The following is a 15,000-nucleotide window of genomic DNA, read 5'->3' as shown; positions in this document are numbered from 1 at the left end:
CTCACTCGTACACAGTCTCTCACACTCACTCGTACACAGTCTCTCACACTCACTCGTACACAGTCTCTCACACTCACTCGTACACAGTCTCTCACACTCACTCGTACACAGTCTCTCACACTCACTCGTACACAGTCTCTCACACTCACTCGTACACAGTCTCTCACACTCACTCGTACACAGTCTCTCACACTCACTCGTACACAGTCTCTCACAAACTCACGCACACTTATTCTCTTACTCACATACACTCACTCACTCACTCACTCACTCACACACACACACACACACACACTCACTCTCTGTTAATAAGCATCTCTCTCTCTCTCTCTCTGTCTCTCTCTCTCTCACTCTCTCTTAATAAGCATTTCTCTCTCTGTAGATCAAAGAATAAACTGCAGCTGCACGCAGATCCTTCACAATATACTGACTGGACCGAGGAGCCACTGAACAAGTGCTATTCCACCTCTGAACTGGACGTCAACCCTTCGTCCTCGTCACGAGCCCATCCACACCCCCTCTCGCCTCTAACAAGGGAAACACTTTCCATCTGAAGGCTCTGCGTCTCCATGCCTTAGATTCCCTTTAATACCACACAAGCACAGTGTGTTCACGTTCACGACGTCCCTGATGAACAAACAGTGATTGTTTTATTGTTTTATGTAGCTTAATGTAAATCTTAATTTGACTGGAAAAATTATGGGAAAAAAGGGCAATTCACCCTGGATGGGGTAAGAGGTTTTTAGGGTGCATTTTTTTTTTTGGAGGATATTTATGAATTAATCATCAAGGGCTTTGTCATCACAGTACCATATATGGGTACTATACATTGGTCTTACAAAACACCTTTCTCTCATATCCACTGCTGCTGATGATCCTGTGTCTGAATGGGAATGAACATCCTGCTCAGGTCATATAAATAAATAAATAAATAAATCTACGACTGTACAGAAACCTACAGTCAACAGACCTGAGTGGAGGGAGTTAAAAGCTGCTTTGGTCAGAGTTCTCGGGGTACAGTGAGGAAGAGGAGGAGCTGAAGAACCTGTCTGAACTGCTGAGAAGATCTGCAAGCAGGGAAACTTATTTAAATGTGTTTTGGGGTTTACTAAAACTGAACTTGTTCAAACATCTGAATGTTACTTCGGTAATGAAAATAAAATCACTAACATGGCTGCACAACTTTAGGAGTCTTTACATGCTGCATGAATTAATCAGATCATATATAGATGTGCCATTGACCTGAGTTATGTTTGTGTATGAAAGGGAGTAGTAACTGAGTGGTTAAGGTGTTGGACTACTGATGAGACGGTCGTGAGTTGGTAACCCAGGTCCGACAAGGACCACTCACGGCCTTTAACCCAAAATTGCTCAGCTGTTTAAATGAGATAGATGTAAGTCTCTCTAGATAAAGAAGCCTGCGAAATGTGTGGCGTTTACGGCAGCCATGCTTTGAAGTCTCTATCAGTGAATACACCATCAGACTAATTCACTAGGTCATGGACTAGATGCATCCTGGTGTTATCAGTCTCCACACTCTGTTGGAGAAGTAATATAGATGTGTGAAAGATAAGCACACAGACAACACGTGTTATTTCTTCAGGAAGAAGTCTCATCTGTTCACACTTCTCGAGGAAGTTCCTTCCTTGACGCATGCCTTCCTTGTACCCTGAGAGATGTTGGGATCGGTCTGGGAACAGACGGTCAGAGGGAGTCGTCTTTTATTCTGATTCGCACACGTTTCACCAGAGATTTACATCTTTTACTCAGTAAATGAAAGAAATCATATGAATCCGAATGCTAGTGCTGATCGTTGCACAGCAGCATTCATCATTTCTTGGTATTTTTGGAGCTATTTGACAAATTGTAGACTTAAGTTTAGAGTTTTATTTGTCACATACACAGTTATTCACAGTATACAACCTGTAGTGAAGTGAACTTTACTCCTATTCAGTATGGAAGTAGAAAATCCACCTAGTGCTCATCCCTGTTGCATTCACACCGCTCGTGTACAGTACAGTGCGATATAGGGGAATACTTTCAGCCTCTCCACGTGTCCGTCTCCACGTCCAACCAAAATTTGAACGGAGGTTGAACGTAGCATTTCGATGAAATTCTCAACAAATAAACTGGAGATTTTTAGAATTGATCCAAACGGGTTTGAGATCACAACAAGGCCACTATTCTGAAATAGTTCATATTTAATAACCCTTTTTTTTAAATTATTTGTTGCACAGCAAATGAGCACAATAACAAATAGGATGTAGAATATCACTTTAAACCTGAACATTGTTATTAGGAAACTTTACAAAACAGAGGTGAAAGGAAACCATATTGTATAAAGTATGAACTAAACAGCGTCTCCTGATGTCTTTTATTCCATATGAATTCTCCAGTAATGTAATTTTTTTAAATTAAATAACACGGCAATTTTTTAATGTTTAAATTTAACATTACTTACATTATATTAGCTATAAACAGTTGTTCATTAGGCTTGTTATAGTTCAAGCACAAAGTTCCCGGTTACAGCTTTACCTTTGATTGTTTCTTACAAGAAATCCTTCCAGAAATGTTTAAAAAATAATAACAATCACCATATCAACAATAACATATTCACATCTGCCGTACAGTTCCCTCTGTTACTATAGAAAACACTTCTATTAACAACATACTGAACTGAAAGGGCTTTGAAGGTGAGTTGTTTTTTCTTTTCATTACATTGAAGTGCATTGAACCTTTAGTTAATTATTAAACCACTGATTATGAAATCACTCTGGATAAGCAATTCAGTGCTAACTGTAGGTCCCTGGTTGCCAGTTTAGTAGTTTAAATCCATCCATCTATTTTTCTCTAGCGATATGAGGATGTTGAGGATTGATGAGGATGGACAGGATTAGGAACAAGTGCGTCAGAGGGACAGCTCAGGTTGACTGTAAGACAGAGAGGATAGATTGAGATGGTTTGGACATGTACAGAAGGGAGAGATGGTTATATTGGTACAGTAGAAGGATGTTGGAGATGGAGCTGCCAGGTAAGAGTTCAAGATGAAGGACAAAGAGGAGATATATGGATGTGTTAAATGTGAACATGAAGGTTATTGGTGCGAGAGTAGAGAATACCGAGGATAGAGTTAGGTGGAAACTGGTGATTTGCTGTGGTGGCCCCTAACGGGAAAAGCTGAAGGTAGAAGAAGATGATTATCTGACAAAGGGTCACTAATCCCCAGGGGACTTGGAGCAAAGGTCTCCCTGGATTTAGAGATGCTAATCATTCTACAACACATGTCTTTGGACTGAAGTACCTGGAGAAAAACCCCTGAAGCATGTGGGGAACATGCAAACTCCACCCACCCAGGGCAGGGGCAGGAATCGAACCCCAACCCTGGAGGTCAAAGGTTTATATCCAATAATTGTTCAATATATGTACTTAAGGACCTTTGGTTTGTTTGGGTAAAGGATATTTGCTTCCCTTTATTCACATTAGAAATAAAATTTGGCTTTGTTTCTGTATTTGGGAATTTTATTCGCTAATAGTCGTTTATACGCAGAGGGTCATTGGTTATTTTATCATATGCACTTACGCAGACATGCACATATTTGTACATAAACAATGTTTTTAAAGCAAGCTATGAAGCCCAGGAGGCTTGAGCTCTCAGACAACATCATAAACTGTTGAAACAACTTCAGTGCTACAGCAAAGGAACTACATTCTCAAATCTGATTGGTCAGGAGATTCATTTTTCGGTAACATCAGTTCAGATCCTTGTACCAGCTGGGATGAGGGATGTGGTTGATGATCCATATAATTTAAAGATTATTGACAAATAAATAAATAAAGTGTAAAAATGTTGATAAGGTGTTTTCTGTAAGTAGATGTTTATTTAACAATTAAGGAAGGAGTCTCCGGTGTCAGCACTTTTGTGGGGATGACTTTAAGTAACATAAGCTGAATTTATTGAGAAGGGGAAATGATGGTTGGATGATGGCGAAATCATTACAGAAGTACAGTACAGTTGATTGTGTTCCTGTATCACTTCAGAAAGTGTTTTATGACTAACTCATGATCAATAGCCTAAGTGATCCTTATCTACAAACAAGGGCATCTCATCTACCATTCAAAATAAATACAATTACAGTATTTACAGTCCTTACTTTTCTGAACCATACAACACAATGTACACAATGCACCCAGATTTGCACAAGTCTTGTGCAAATCTGGGTGCATTGTGTAAATTGTGTTGTATGGTTGAGAAACCATACCACAAGACCTTTTAATTTATTATTATTATTATTATTATTATTATTATTATTATTATTATTATTATTATTATTATTATTATTGTTATTATTATTATTATTATTATTATTATTATTATTATTTTAGAATTTTTTCTATGCCTAATTGCCTAAGTTTGTGGATACAGCTGGAATTTGTGGATTTCTCATTGGGATCTGTCTGTCTGTCTGTCTGTCTGTCTGTCTGTCTGTCTAAATAAGGTTAAAATCAGCACAATCTGGCAACACGTACCCAGAGGCCCAGAGCGCAGCCCCTGCAGCAGTGTGGAACATTTATTTACTGCTTAGTTTTCGCACCGCGGTCTGCAGAAGCAATCCGACATGCCCGTGAACCTCGTACTAGAGAACTACATCGGCGGGAAGTTCGTGCCCTGCTCCAGGCACGTGGACTCGTACGACCCGTCCACCGGAGAGCTGTACTGCAGAGTCCCGGACAGCGGCGTGGATGAGGTGAGGATAAGATGTATAAGAGGATTTTATATATAATTACTACCAACACACTGAACTATAGTACACACACTACACATGGAGAAGAGCACGTTTGCTTCACACCTCCAGGGTTGGGGGTTCGATTCCCACCTCCGCCTTGTGTGTGTGGAGTTTGCATGTTCTCCCCGTGCCTCGGGGGTTTCCTCCGGGTACTCTGGTTTCCTCCCCCGGTCCAAAGACATGCATGGTAGGTTGAATAGTATCTCTGGAAAATTGTCTGTAGTGTGTGAGTGTGTGAGTCCAGGGTGTATCCTGCCTTGATGCCCGATGACGCCTGAGATGACGCCTGACAGGCTCTCCGTGACCCGAGAAGTTCGGATAAAAGCGGTAGAAACTTGAATGAACTTCACTAACATCACCTGTAACAATTATCCTATCAATTTCATACAGTCATGCAGATTCAGATCAAAAAAATAAGTTCATAAACTGTTTGTATCCTGAGATGTTCACATATAACAGTCCTAGAGCAGTCTTGTACAGAAAGGCCTGGTGTTGGAGCAGGTGTTTATTCCAGCCATGCATGAGTCTACTAAACATGAGGAATTGGGTGGGGGGAAAATTCCACTGATTGCAAGCAGTTCAGTCTGACAGGAAATGCAATGATGACACAAATAACTACTTTTTACAGCTGTAGTGAGCAGAAAAGTATCAGCTAAGAACAGGAATCTGACACTACAGTAACGTCTAGCATCTCTCGACAAGAGTGAAAGCTGACCTTAGGGAACTGGTAGCTCAGTGAATAAGATGTTGGACTATTGATAAGAAGGTTGTGAGTTCACATCCCAGGACTGCTGAGCAGCTGCTGCTGCTGCTGCTGGACCCTTGAGCAAGGTCTTAGGTCTTGGACATCCTCATAGCTCAGACTAGTCCTGCTGTAGATTGTCTCTGCACTCAGAAAGAAAGAAAACCACTTAACACCTTTCTGCTCCTGCGTGGGAGATGTTTAGCCATGACTAAGCGTTTCGGTCGAGCGTACCTTGCTCTCGTCGTCCTACAGATAATGATTACAAAGTATTCCGACTCTGTGCTGTGCTCAGAGTTCAAGCACAAACTAAATGAGCAAAACATGCTGTGTGTCAGTGGGATTCATACCGACATAAAACTTGAAAAATAAAGGTTACTTTTATACATTATAATTAAATGAATACTGAAGGCGATTTAATTAATAAATTTGCACGTATATGTACATTATGTATTTTTCATAGTTATGTCTGAAATTTCCATATGAAGTGAACATGCACTTTTTTAGGATTAAATTCTACCGCATATTTCAATACAAAAAAAAATGTCTAACACTGTATTAAACACTCAATACACAATCTGTATATGAACGTAGATACAGTAGAATGATAGTAGATGAAATCGGACTGATGATTATTGTGACTGAGAACATTTTGCACAAAAATACATACCGTGTCTTTAATGTGATAATATGGTAGTTATAATATAGTATAATGCACCGTCATATAACTGTATGACTGTATAACTTGACATGAATGCAGTATATTAACTGATCATGGTAAATATTCAGGGCCTTTAATGCCATCTCAAAAAAAAAAAATAAAAAAAAGGGTAATTGACAGTTTTTATCGTAAACCCGTCACATTTTGTGCATGACACATAAGGAACAGTATGCTAAGACTGAGAAGATTTTGTGGCATGAACACGAAATTCTGTGAGTGTGTGTGTGCTTTAAGGTGGAGGCAGCAGTGAAGGCTGCTAAAGAAGCGTTTCCTGGTTGGTCAGCTACGAGTCCAGCGGAAAGAGCTCGGCTTCTGAATAAACTTGCTGATCTGATAGAGGCTCGTCTGGAGGAATTCGCACAGGCAGAGTCTAAAGATCAGGGTAATACAACACACACACACACACACACACACACACACACACACACACAAACACACACTTTTTATTATATTCTTCTGTTTGAGAGATACAGCATCTACAGTGGGCCTCCTCGTCTATACACATTTGCCAGACTTTATACAGTAATACCTCGAGATGCGAGTTTAATTCGTTCGCTTTTAATACAGTATCTCAATTTGCTTGTATCTCAAAGCAATTTTCCCCGTTTAAATGAATTGAAATCCCATTAATCCGTTCCAGCTCGCAAAATTCCGCTCCGGTTGTTTTGTTTATGTGTTTTGAATATGAAAATGTTACAGTACCTGTATTTATAAATGACAGATATTGTATAAAAACATACAGTAATAAAAGAGAATGTTAAAAAAAAATAAACTGCTTTTACTATAAAGTGGATTATTTACCTTGGAGATCAGACGACTCGAGCTAACGGAAGACGCGCACGGAGGTCGAGGGAGGAGTAAACAGGCGGAGGAGTTAGGAGGAATTACGCTTTCACTTTCGTTCACTTAACGTGGTCGTTGGGGATCTTTGTTTCGGCGATGTCGGCTCGGATGCTCGTATCTCAAAAATCTGTTCGTATCTCAAGGCAAAAATTGGGTCGAGTCACAGCTCGTATCTCAAAAAATTCCTATGTACATGCACTCGTATCTCGATGTATTCCTCTCAAGGTTTCTTCCTCTTCCATCTAAGGGGTTTTTTCCTCACCACAGTCACCTCAGTCACCTCAGACTTGTTTATTAGAGATAAATACAAATACGTTTAAATATAAGTCTAATATTATTCTTGAACGTTTGTATAATATTAATCATTGTGTAATAAACTTTTTGTATTATATTTCTTCTGTTCTGTAAAGCTGCTTTGAGACGACGTCCATCGTTAAATAAAATTTAATTGAAATTGAATTGAATTGAATTTTACTGGGAAAAATTGTGTTTATAATACAATACAATACAATACAATACAATACAATACAATACAATACAATAATTAATTAGCATATTTTCTGTTCGAGCGTTACCTGTACTGGTGGTGGAACGGGGGACGACACGGCAATCGGTTTGTCTACAGGAACGAAAATCTCATAAACTGATCAAAATAGAACGCTATTCAGAAGTCATTATCTATAACTATAGTTCGGTTACTGACGACAGAATTTGCATCTGAAGTATTTTAAAGAAAAGGTTACACCTTTATGACCAGTCAAGTTCATTTTGGATTAGATGTCATATTAAAATGACGAATCCTCTTTATTCTCTTTCCATTCCATCCATCCATCACCACTTATCTGACCCAGGGAAGACGATAAGCTTTGCCCGAAATGTCGACATCCAGCGTGCCGTGTACAACTTCCGATTCTTTGCTTCGTCCGTCCAGCACCACACGACCGACTGCAGTCAGATGGACCACATGGGCTGCATCAGTTACACTGTGCGCAGCCCTGTAGGAGTGGGTAAGTGTGTAGTGTGTACATGTGTTTGTAAGGAGAGATAGAGGGAGATGCTTGATGATTTAGAATGTGATGTTTCCTTACAGCTGGTCTGATCAGTCCTTGGAACCTGCCTTTGTATCTGCTGACCTGGAAGATTGCTCCTGCTGTAGCTACAGGGAACACGGTGGTGGCCAAACCCAGTGAGTTGACCTCAGTCACTGCCTGGATGATGTGCAAGCTGCTGGAGGAGGCTGGTAAGGAGTGTGTGTGTCTGTGTGGCTGTGTATGTGTGTGTGGTTTTTGTGTGTGTGGTTGGCCATTTACATTTACATTTACGCCATTTAGCAGACACCCTTATCCAGAGTGACTTACAACTGAGCAACTGAGGGTTAAGGGCCTTGCTCAGGGGCCCAGCAGTGGCAGCTCGGTGGACCTGGGGTTTGAACCCATGACCTTCCGATCAGTAGCCCAACACCTTAACCACTGAGCTGCCACATCCCAGTTCCATTGCTCAGTAATAATAATAATAATAATAATAATAATAATAATAATAATAATAATACTTTGTTTATAAAGCAGCTAAAGCTGAACACAAAGTGCAAAACATCACATAATAAAATAATTAAATGGTAACAAAATAAAATAATAACGGCAGTAATTCTGAATTAAACAAAAACCAGGGAACGTTTTAATCTGGTTTTTATATAAGGAAACAGTGGATTCCTGTCTGAAGTGCAGAGGCAAGTTGTTCCTTAGCCTACTGCAGGAGCAGCAACAGAGAAGTCTCAGCCTCCTCTAAGCTTCCTCTTTGCCCTTCTGGTGTCAAGAAGCATTTGATCAGCTGACCAAAGCGAACAGGCAGGACTGCAGGGGTGAAGTAGTTCCGTAAGGCATGTCAGGGTCTGACCATTTAAAGATTTAAAAACAAATTATAGCACTGAACACTGAATTTAATTATTAATCTGTGAAGTGAGGCCAAAATTGGTGTTACATGGTCATACTTCCCTGAACCAGTCAAAAGACACGTAGCAACATTTTGGACTAATTGAAGGCGAGACAGAGAAGACTGGCTAAGAACAATTAAGTGTGTAATACAGTAATCCAGCCGAGATGTAATAAAGGCATGGATTACCGTCTCAAATTGTTGCCTGGACACGAGGTTTTATTTTTGCCAGCTTCACTTTGGCTTTCCGATTTAAGATCAACATCCATTTTAAAGCCTAATTTAGTTATCACAGGTCTAACATATACTGTAGGATGCCAAGAAACCCAGGTCAATAGGAGCCACTTGGGCCAAACAACATGACCTCTGTCTTGTTATCATTAAAATGGAGAAAACTTTAATGTCATCAAGACATGAAAGGAGGTGTGTAATGGAGGAACCCTCCTTTCGCTTTACAGGTCGCTTTACAGATTTGGGTATCGTCTGCATAACAGTGGAAGGGAGTCCCATGGTGACTAAGGACGGTTCCCAGGGGAAGCAGATAAAGCGAAAAGATTAATGGCCCCAGAACTGAGCCCTGTGGAACCCCGTAGAACAAGGGAGCAGTGGAGGGTTCTAGACCACCTAGACCCATTGAAAAAGTTCTATTTGTTAAGTAGGACCTAAACCACGCTAATACAGGGCCGCAGACACCCACAAGTTGACCTAGACGAGATATTAAAATGCGGTGGTGAACTGTATCAGAGGCAGCTGTTAGATCGAGCAGGACATGGATCACAAAATCACCAGCATCAGACGCAGTGAAGATGTCATTAAAAACCCTTAACAAGGCTGACTTTGTGCTATGCAGTAAAATAAATCTCATGAGTAGAAATCGCTTATATTTAAATGTCATATCTTGCAGGAAAACTGCAAACACACTGTTGGTCACTAGGGGGAAATAATCAATCACAAAGAAGCGAATGTTACATCTCACACCGTCTTACATACCACAACTTAAATAACTGAATAACATAGCTACACAAAACGGCTCTGAACCGTCGGGTGGCAAAACACAGAACATCACTTTTTCCATTTTTTTTTTTCATTTTTTTCATTTAAATTAATAATTTTTTTTAATTACATATTTTAAATCCTTTAAAATTTATTTCTTTAAATAAACTTGATAAATTCTTACTCTTGCTTCTCCCTTTAGTCTTGAATTTTGGTATCAGTGTAATATTTCAACTTGTGTGTGTGTGTGTGTGTGTGTGTGTGTGTGTGTGTGTGTGTGTGTGTGTGTCTGTGTTTAGGTTTTCCTCCAGGAGTTGTGAATGTAGTGTTCGGCACAGGTCCACGTGCAGGTGACGCCCTCGTGTCACACCCGGACGTGCCATTAATTTCGTTCACAGGCAGCACAGCTACAGCGCGAGTAATAACAGAGCGCAGTGCCCCCTACTGCAAGAAACTCTCCCTGGAGCTCGGGGGTAAAAACCCGGCTGTCGTGTTCGCCGATGCTGACTTGGAACAGTGCATCAGCACCACCGTGCGCTCCAGTTTCTCCAATCAGGTGAGCTGTGTTACTCAGCTCAGCCAATCAGATCACTCTTTCACACCAGGGTACTGATCAGAAACACTAATGTAGTAATGACGACACTATATACATATTACTGTACCTAATGTAGCGCATTTTAGCACTAATATTGTGTATTTGAGCTTTGGGTTATTGATGAAGCTGATGCAGTTGCACTGATTGAACACTAGGGGTCACTAACACGAACCAAACTTTAAAGTAAAGTCAAGTCCTATACGTAAATCACCAGCAGATCCATTTTGTCTGTGCTGAGATGTAATTTGTGCAAAATTCGAACTCAGCTGTCTGTCTTTTACGTGGTATGTTTTATGACAATGAGGTTGCTGAGGTGAGTGAAACAAAATGGCAAGAAATATCTATGAAATAAAACCTTTAGGGCAAATTAGTGAAATAGAAAAAAATAAAGAAATACAAATTCATCAGACCAAGATTTTACCATCCAATCAGCCAGTCGGATAAGTTCTGAGTAAAAATTACTGATGACACACGCGCACACACACACACACACACACACACACACACACACACACACACACACACACACACACACACACACACACACACACACACACACACACCCATACCCATACCCATACCGTGTGTGTGTGTGCGTATAGTATATTGCCACATGGAGGCACTGATGCTCCATTTATCTCTTATCTCTCTCCTCCTCAGGGTGAGATTTGTCTCTGCACCAGCAGGATCTTTGTGGAGCGAAGCATTTACCCAGATTTCCTTGCGAAGTTTGTCGAGGCGGCTCGCCAGTGGAAAACCGGCGTGCCCTCTGACCCCTCGAACAACAACGGAGCCCTTGTGAGCAAGGAACACTTACAGAAGGTCAGACAATGCCACAAAGAAACCGTTCAACTGACTTATACTTAAACACTGAACGTAGTTTATTCTATATAAACACTGAACGTAGTTTATTAGTGAGAGACGTTTACTCCTGTTTTAGTCGTGTCCATGTTGATGATTTCTCATGTCTCACTCCACGGTGGTGTTGATATGAAGCTCATATGAAAGCAGACACTCAGGAATTTGTAATGTTTCATAAGTATTGAGTTCTGTTTGACTCTAGAATACTCGGGGCAACATCTTTAGAGGAAAGTTTATTAATGATGAAGGTCACAGGGTCGTGGGGCGGGACATCAATGCACCGTAGGACACACAAACACACACATACACACACACACACACACACACACACACACACACTTTCACACCTAAAGTAGATCTGATGAAGCCAATCCAGACACTGGTGTGATTTCTAGAGGAAACTGTAGAACCTGGTTTGTAACCCACACGGAACCTGAAAGTACATGTGAAAGCGTAGAGAAGGTAACCTGAGCGTAGGATCTTACAGAAGCCCCTGGAGCTCTGTGACAACAACACTACACTGAAATACGTACAGTGAACTCGTATCAGTCATGTGACTTCAGGTAGCACGGTGGCTTAGTGGTTAGCACATTCGCCTCACACCGCCAGGGTCGGGGTTCGATTCCCGCCTCCGCCTTGTGTGTGTGGAGTTTGCATGTTCTCCCCGTGCCTCGGGGGTTTCCTACGGGTACTCCGGTTTCCTCCCCCAGTCCAAAGACATGCATGGTAGGTTGATTGGCATCTCTGGAAAATTGTCCATAGTGTGTGAGTGAATGAGAGTGTGTGTGTGTGCCCTGTGATGGGTTGGCACTCCGTCCAGGGTGTATCCTGCCTCGATGCCCGATGACGCCTGAGATAGGCACAGGCTCCCTGTGACCCGAGAAGTTCGGATAAAGCGGTAGAAAATGAATGAAGTGGTAATATGGAGTAATTTACAGTTGTGTGCATGCTATGAACAAATATACAGATCTACAGAAGGATATGTGCTGTAACAAAATATATGGTTAATACTATAAACAGTAATTTACAGATATGTATGTTCTATGAATATATATATATCTATATATATATATATATATATATATATATATATATATATATATATTCTGTGAATATAATACACAGATGAATATACTGTTTATGTGCTATGAACATAATATACAGATGTCTATTACTATAAACTAATATTTACAGAAGGTATGTGCTATAAACAAAATATATTGTTATTACGATAAACCGAAATATACAGGAGGATATGTACTATGATCATAATATGATATATTGCTGTTATTATGAACAGAAATTAGGTGGGTATATACAATGGTAAGGCGACGGTGAGCAGCAGTGCAAAAAAGGAGAGCAAGTGTGGAAATGAGCATGATTTTATGTAACAGTCCATTAGTGCAATAACGAATTGTGGGGTGTGATTGAGCAAATGTACAAGTGATCAGACGTTTTAGTTTAGACAGTCCATTAGCGCAATAGCATAGTGTGAGGTGTGTGTGTGTGTGTTGGGGGTGGTGGTGGTGGTGTTTTGCAGCAGAATGAAGGACAGTAGGATCAACGAGTGGCAGAGTTCAGTAAAGTGACAGCTCTAGGAAGGAAAAAAGCTGTATTTTAGTAGCTGTAAGCTACAGTAACGGATCATAGCAGCGTTCCCTGCTAGCAAGCTAGCAAAAAATGGATAGTTGGAAAACTGGCACAAATGATAAAATCTTAAAAATATAAAATCTAAAATCTTTAGTAAGCGATGATGGAGTCATTTGACACACTTTTAGATCTCAGAGCAAATCTGTTCCACTGAAGCTGTGTTAATGACACACTTACACGTTGTGTACTTTAGTGTCTATTGAATGAATTTTAGAAAGGTTTTATCATCTCAAATGGAAAACTCTTTTTTTTTTTAACTAACTAGAAGTATGTCATTTTGCTGGACATCTTGAATTTCTTTTTATTGTGTGTCAGCGACCGGTAGCCCCTCGCCAACTAGCTCAGCCTAAGCAGACCTGAGAGTGTCGAGTGCAGGAAGTGTCCGAAATCCTACCGTTGTTTTCTCAGATACTTGAATTGCACTTCTTGTTGCACTTCTTGTTGTTGTTGGAGTTTGCAGTGAGTTTAGCGTCTCCTCAGACTACAAAACGGCACAGAATTGTGTAGCAGAATGTGACCGCATGGGACGCAGCTTCCAGGTTTATTTGGTGATTTTCCTGTTCCAAAAAAGTATTTAACCCTTGTATGGTGTTGGGGTCTGTGGGACCCATAATCAGAAACATCAATAGTTTTGAAAAACTTTGCTTCCTTGTAAAGTTGTTGATTTTTTTCCACTTATAACTTGATTAAATTTGATTTTCTGTTTTTTTATTACATTTTATTAAAAAAACAACAAAAAACGAGTAGCACTTTAATTTAAAAATGTGATGTAATAAAGGTAAAGGGCAAATATTAACCATATATGCTGTTTATATCGCTTGTAATTGGGATGAAGTAAGTAAACATCTGTAGAGTATTTTAACATCAAATTTTTGATTGTGTTGAATTAAAAACCTGGGGGCACGGTGGCTTAGTGGTTAGCAAGTTCGCCTCACACCTCCAGGGTTGGGGGTTCGATTCCCACCTCTGCCTTGTGTGTGTGGAGTTTGCATGTTCTCCCCATGCCTCGGGGGTTTCCTCCGGGTACTCCGGTTTCCTCCCCCGGTCCAAAGACATGCATGGTAGGTTGATTGGCATCTCTGGAAAATTGTCCGTAGTGTGTGAGTGAATGAGAGTGTGTGTGTGCCCTGTGATGGGTTGGCACTCCGTCCAGGGTGTATCCTGCCTCGATGCCCGATGACGCCTGAGATAGGCACAGGCTCCCCATGACCCGAGAAGTTCGGATAAGCGGTAGAAAATGAATGAATGAATGACTTAAAAACCCAAAAAAGCATTTACATGCATTTTTAATGCAGTAACAAAAATACGGACAACATACACGGGTTAAGATACTGGATAAATCTATGTAAACTGTTCTATAAGAGAAAGAGATAAGCCTCATGTTTTAAGCTTTAATTTTGAGTCCAGAACCTTTTTATTTAATCGTTGCAGTTTTTTATCATGAAAAATGTTAAATTCCTTCATTTTAGATTTTGACACTGCACTAGAAGCTGTTAATATTTCCACAAGCGTCATCTGTCACAAGTTACATCTGAAACTATGTAGTGTTTCGTTTGTGCTGAATTATTTACATGTAGCGCTTGAATGAAAGCTACCATCACTATGTTTCACATGACTCTGTATAACATCTGGATGTGCCTGGCTGCCGTGTGCTGTTTTAGGTGCGGGGTTATGTGTCTCTGGCTGTGTCTGAAGGAGCTCAGGTGCACTGTGGAGAGGGAGTCGACGTTCTCAGCCTCCCGCCTCGCAACGCATCCGGATACTTCATGCTGCCTACGGTGATCACCGGCGTGGCCGACTCCTCTGCGGTCATGCAAGAGGAGATCTTCGGCCCTGTCACCTGTGTGACGCCTTTCGATACAGAAGAGGAAGTGATATCACG

General features: G+C 40.6%; 2 protein-coding genes across 2 annotated transcripts in view; both read left to right on the top strand.

Annotated features, from left to right (window-relative positions):
- Positions 1-1,182, top strand: part of hbs1l (HBS1-like translational GTPase) — a 35,515-nt gene extending 34,333 nt beyond the window's left edge. Inside the window, exon 16 of the mRNA XM_047807369.1 lies at positions 383-1,182. Within this exon, the coding sequence (XP_047663325.1) occupies positions 383-394 (12 nt within the window). The 3' untranslated portion in view covers positions 395-1,182. The remainder of the gene's footprint in view (positions 1-382) is intronic.
- Positions 1,183-4,556: 3,374 nt separating this feature from the next.
- aldh8a1 (aldehyde dehydrogenase 8 family, member A1) overlaps positions 4,557-15,000 on the top strand; it is a 10,853-nt gene continuing 409 nt past the window's right edge. Inside the window, exons 1-7 of the mRNA XM_027177058.2 lie at positions 4,557-4,745; positions 6,482-6,629; positions 7,942-8,097; positions 8,181-8,330; positions 10,312-10,568; positions 11,268-11,429; positions 14,780-15,000. The exon at positions 14,780-15,000 is cut by the window's right edge and continues 409 nt beyond it. Coding sequence (XP_027032859.2) covers positions 4,617-4,745; positions 6,482-6,629; positions 7,942-8,097; positions 8,181-8,330; positions 10,312-10,568; positions 11,268-11,429; positions 14,780-15,000 — 1,223 coding nt within the window. The 5' untranslated portion in view covers positions 4,557-4,616. The remainder of the gene's footprint in view (positions 4,746-6,481; positions 6,630-7,941; positions 8,098-8,180; positions 8,331-10,311; positions 10,569-11,267; positions 11,430-14,779) is intronic.

The sequence above is a fragment of the Tachysurus fulvidraco genome, chromosome 23 (genome assembly GCF_022655615.1).
Source record: "Tachysurus fulvidraco isolate hzauxx_2018 chromosome 23, HZAU_PFXX_2.0, whole genome shotgun sequence".
Lineage (NCBI taxonomy): Eukaryota > Metazoa > Chordata > Actinopteri > Siluriformes > Bagridae > Tachysurus > Tachysurus fulvidraco.
Note: the sequence above shows the minus strand (reverse complement) of the source record. Positions and strands in the feature narration are given on the sequence as shown.